Source organism: Hevea brasiliensis, chromosome 10 (genome assembly GCF_030052815.1).
Source record: "Hevea brasiliensis isolate MT/VB/25A 57/8 chromosome 10, ASM3005281v1, whole genome shotgun sequence".
NCBI lineage: Eukaryota > Viridiplantae > Streptophyta > Magnoliopsida > Malpighiales > Euphorbiaceae > Hevea > Hevea brasiliensis.
In genome coordinates, this window is record NC_079502.1 from 9,557,992 (window position 1) to 9,563,320 (window position 5,329).

At 33.6% G+C, this 5,329-nt stretch overlaps 1 protein-coding gene across 1 annotated transcript; it reads left to right on the forward strand.

Moving 5' to 3' along the window:
* The first annotated feature begins 3,281 nt into the window (after window positions 1-3,281).
* On the forward strand, window positions 3,282-4,785 carry LOC131169320 (uncharacterized). The gene is made up of 3 exons (XM_058128531.1): window positions 3,282-3,291; window positions 4,287-4,447; window positions 4,561-4,785. The coding sequence occupies exons 1-3, from the start codon at window positions 3,282-3,284 to the stop codon at window positions 4,783-4,785; spliced, it is 396 nt and encodes a 131-aa protein (XP_057984514.1).
* The last annotated feature ends 544 nt before the right edge of the window (window positions 4,786-5,329 follow it).

Sequence of the window (5,329 nt, forward strand, 5' to 3'; positions counted from 1 at the left end):
TGCTTTGATTGGTAATTTTGAGATTCTTGATGCTAATTTGGATATATGATGGTTGAGAATGTGAGTGGGTCATGTTAATTGCTTCTAAAATTGGGAATTTCATAGATTCCTGCCCAGGTACCTACATTATATTGATCAGTATCTGTAGTATGTTGATCAGTACCTATAAATTGTCTATATTTGTTAAATATAAGTACTATATATTAAACTTGCATATCAATACCTATTTTTCTTGCTTGACTATTGTTGCTTTGGAATGCTTATTTGATTATGTCCCCTGTATTTGTAGAGATAGCATTAGACCTTCCTTTTGGTTCACAGGTACTGACTGGCATCCAAGTACCTACCACCTCATAGGTATATGCAACTCTATAGGCACTAGCTCCCTTGCTGCAGTGCCTCAACATTTGCATTTAAGTACCACTACCAAGTGCAAGTACTTCTATCACTTTTGTGCTTACTGGATGAATCTTGCTCTATTTTATATTATGTACTTCCCCTGCAGTGTAACACCCTCGCACTAAGTAGTTTCGTGCATCCTACTGTTCTGGTGACTAGTATCTGTCCGGATGGCTAGAATGTTTGGGACTATACTTAAAACACATAGATAAGTCATAGGTAAAATTGATAAAGATCAAATGTGGTTGGATTAAAATAAGAGAAATGAAGCATAATTAGGTTAAATAAGCTTAGAGTTCTGATGATGGGTGACTGACCCAGGAAGTGACTGCGAACTCAGTTGCTATCCTAAATTCGTATGGGACCCCATGGCATCCTTAATTGAGGGTTAATTATGAAATTATTGAGAATGAGAAAATTATAAAAAGGAAAAGAGAATAAGCACAATTAAGTGAATCAGAACCTTAGGACTCATTGGGCATTATGGAAAATGATGCACTATAACCTAATGAAGGGCATTTTGGCCAATTCACTCCTAGAGGTGACTTTTGACCTAAATATCTATTAAAATGTATGAGATTAAATTATTGAAAATGAATTAAAAATGTGAATAAGTGTATGGAAAGGAAGAAAAGAAAAGAAATGGAAATTCAAGTTTAATTTGGATTTATGACATAAGCATGATCTCATCATAACAAAATAAAAATTATAATTTTAATTATTTAAATTTTGGGATAATTATATACCCATTATAAGAAGCAAAAGAGAATTAAAAAGTAAAAAAATTACCTTCTTTCTTATAACATGGCCGGCACACCTCTTCTCTTTCTCTCCCTCCATTTTCAATTATTCCCAAGCTTTTAACCTTGCAATTTTCCACAGAATCTCATAGTTTATCGCTAGGGAACCTCTAATTAGCCCTATATTGGTAGCTTGGAAGAGAGAAACTCATGGAATTTGAAGAGTCTTGGAAGATTAGAAATCACTATTTGAGGTAAGCCATCTTACAAGCTCACATATTTATGTGTTAATTTGATATTGATAATGGAGAATTGACATGGAAAATTAAAGAAATTATGTATGAATCTTGAAGATGGATTTTTGGCCAGCTTAAGAACTTTAGGGTTTTGATGTGTTTTGATGAAATTAAACATGAATTATAGCTTAGATGAAGTGATATGTATAATTGGTGTATTGAAGTTGCATGGAATTGCATGAATTGGGAATATGGAGAATTAGGGTTTTGGTGAAAATTAGGGTTTTGTACTATACTATGCAATTGATGTTTATAATGGTAAATTATGGTTATTTGGTATGCCTTGGTTGAGAATTGATATAAATTGATGAAAGGAATGGATGAATTTGTAGTGTGTTGAATGGCCAGAATTTTGGACCTTTGAGTCCAGCAGGTTTGAATGAGTATAAGTTGAGCTACATAGCTCTAATTGGTATGAGACGAATTGGAGATGAAACCTAAGACAAATGGCTAAAATTTTCATGAAGACACCTTATCCAGAAAATGACCATAAGTTACCTCAAATGAGCCTTGAATTCGGAATTGCAATTCTAGATCTGACAAAAAATGACCAAATAAATAGTACTTAGTAAATTAGGCATAACTCACTCTAGAAAACTCCAAATTTGGTGATTCTTGAACCAATGGAAACCTGAGACATAGGAGAACAATTATTATGAAGACCATAGAGCCAATTTATGACCCTAACTTGATCAAATTACTAGACAAATTTAGTCTAGGAAATCTGTCCAGAATCTGGACTGAACCTAGAAAATGTGAAGGATTAGGCATCCGACCAGTTTTGGAAAAATGGCATAACTAAAGTTATATAAATGCAAATTAGGTGATTCCAAAGCCAAAATACTCATAAGATATAGAACTACAAATTTCATGTTTTGACCAGAACCTAGTTCTTAGGGCAAAGTAGAGGAATTATTGGGATAATTCAGGAATCCCAAATTTGGAATTCCCGCTCCTTAGCTAATTGGCCCTATGACCTCCGAATGGTTAATAGACCATAACTTCCTCTACAAAACTCTAATTGAAGTGATTCAAAATGATTTGGAAACATAAGAAAAAGAACTAAAACATTGTTTTAGGGGCTAAGGCCAAATTATGAGCTTAAGATGCTCGGATATAGAATGAGAAGTTAACTTACAAATCTGGAAAATCTGGATTTTCAAGGTATGACACTTGGAACAGTGTTTCGTAATTTAACTATAACTTGAGATCCAAAACTTCAAATTGAGTGATTCAAATTGAAAAATAAAACTAAGACATAGAGGGACAATTTTCATGAAGAACACTTCACCAAATTATGAATATAACTAAGTTAAAATGGGGTTGCAAAAGTAGGGTCCAGAATTGCCCTAGTACATTGAAATTTCAATGTCTACTTAGGGATGCCTTAGGCATTTATTTGATTAACTATTGGAGATAATTGGAATGAGTATTAAAGCTTAGAAATTATGTGATTTCAGTGGACAAAGAGACTTCCAAGGAAGGGAATGTTGAGATTATATATATATATTAAGATTAACAATAATTGTATGTTATGTCTATCATAAAAGGCCTAGCCTAAATAGTAAAAGTGATATAATTTAGTTAAAATTAAGATGGGCCTAAATTGTGCCATAAAGTATGGGTTTAAATGTGTAGATACTCTATATATAGTTTCTAATTTTATGATGGGCCAAATTAGAAATAGGAAAAATATAACTAGATATAAAAGGGTTATGGTCCGCAAATTATAGGCACGATTCTTTTCTAACATCCCATCATTAGAAAAGATTGAATTCTCTCTCTTGATCGTGCATATCAATTTGGAAGACCCAGAACTGCAAGACCGCAAAATTTTATTGGTATCATGGATTCAGGTACGCTTCCGCATCCAGTTAATTTCTTGATGATTTGGCATGATGGATTATGGCTAGATGAAATCTAGGGTTTCTACAACTATTTGGGATTCCACAACAATTACTATCAAAGCCATCTTCATGTTGATTCATTGAGATTTGATTTTTTGGCGTTTGGTTTTCATGGCTCCCCTTGGTAAATTTGTTACTAGTTATATATTATGTTTTAATGGCCATGAAATTCATTATTTTTTGGAATTGCCTTGGACTTTGATATTTACGGTATTGCGGCATATATGTATATATATTTTATTGATTTGTTATTTTTGAGATTTGCAACAACCAACTGTTGCTTTGATTTATCTCTTTATTGCTTTGGCTACTGTACATGTATATATAAAAATTGAATTTGTTTAAGGTATAGTAAATTTGGTTGGCCTTCTAAATGTTGTGACTGCATGCAATATTTTTTTTTTTTGGGTTGCCTTCCTTTATAAAAAAAAAAAGGGGCAGTAGGTTGAGTTTTATATAAAGTGCAGTGAACTTTGGGATTTTGTTTGGGATTTAAATTTGAATATTGGTATATATATATATATTGAGATGAATTAATTGATCCAACATGTCGCCAAAGTGACCTTTGTGGAAATAAATTAATTTATTTTGAAAGATATAAATGGTTGTGTGTATGTAATTTATGTGAATATTGATTGGCCCAAAGGAAAATCTATATTTAGCATGATTGCATATGCACTTGTAGTAATAAACACGTGATAATTATTTGGTTTTTGCATGTGAGTAATGAATCGGCCCAAAGGAAGATTTATTGTTCGATATGTTATCTTATTATCAGTGTTTGATTACTACATCAAGATATCACTCACAAGTTATTGTCCAAAGATGAAATATTAATGGAGTGCTCGGTATCTTGAGATGGGCTTTGCCATTATTTGAATTTATTATTCTTTTTTTTTTGGTACTTATGTGAGTTTGTTTTATTTGTTTTGTTCGTAATTCAGTTTCTAGTCCTGCTACTAATATCACTGCCAGTATCAACTCCATTCCTATGCTAAATGGCATAAATTTTAAGGCATGGCAGGAGAGTGTAATGATCACTCTCGGAGTCATAGTTCTAGACCTTGCATTAAGAGTTCCCAAACTGCTAATCTCACTGATAAGAGTACCTCTGATGAAAAAAGGGAGGTGGAAAAGTGAGAAAAGTCTAATCGTATAAGTCTTAGGGTCATTAAACGTGCCGTTCCAGAAGCTTTTAGGGCCACTATGTCCGATTAGGTGGATACAGCTAAAGCTGTCCTTGAGAAGAGATTTGCTAAGAATGAAAAGGCTAAAACTAGTACAATCTTAGCAAAGCTTATCTCTATGAGGTACACAGCCAAAGGAAATATAAGAGAGTACATTATGGAAATGTCTGATCTTGCTTCAAAATTAAAGGCACTCAAGTTGGATTTATGTGAAGACTTGTTAGTGCATTTGGTTTTGATATCCCTTCCAGCATAGTTCAGTTAGTTGAAAGTGAGCTATAACTGTCAAAAGGACTCTTGGTCCCTTAATGAGCTCATCTCACACTGTGTTCAAGAGGAAGATAGATTGAAGTAAGAAAGGACACCGAGTACTCACTTGGCCTCCACCACAAAGGACAAAAGGAAAGACAATAAGAGAAAGAAGAAAAAAAAAGCTGCAGAAATAGCACCATAGAAGAAACAACATAAGGAACCAACTCAGGATGGTTATTTCTTTTGTGGAGCGACAGGTCATAAGAAGAAGCAATGTACCAACTATCACACATGGCGTGCAAAGAAAGGTATGCTTCTTAACTTTGTTTTTTCTAAGGTTAATTTGGCTTCAATACCTAGACACACATGGTGGATAGATTATGGTGCAACAACTCACATCAATGTGTCCATGTAGGGTTGCCTGAATTACCGAAAGCCTAATGATGGTGAAAGATACATCTATGTTGGTGATGGCAAGTTGGTAGAGGTCGAAGTAATTGGAACTTTTAGACTATTGTTAAGAACTGGTTATTATTTGGATTTGATTG

Coding starts and splice junctions, on each gene's coding strand:
- LOC131169320 (XM_058128531.1), top strand. Junction 4,448..4,560: donor TGCTAATCTCACTGATAAGA/GTACCTCTGATG, acceptor ATGTCCGATTAG/GTGGATACAGCTAAAGCTGT.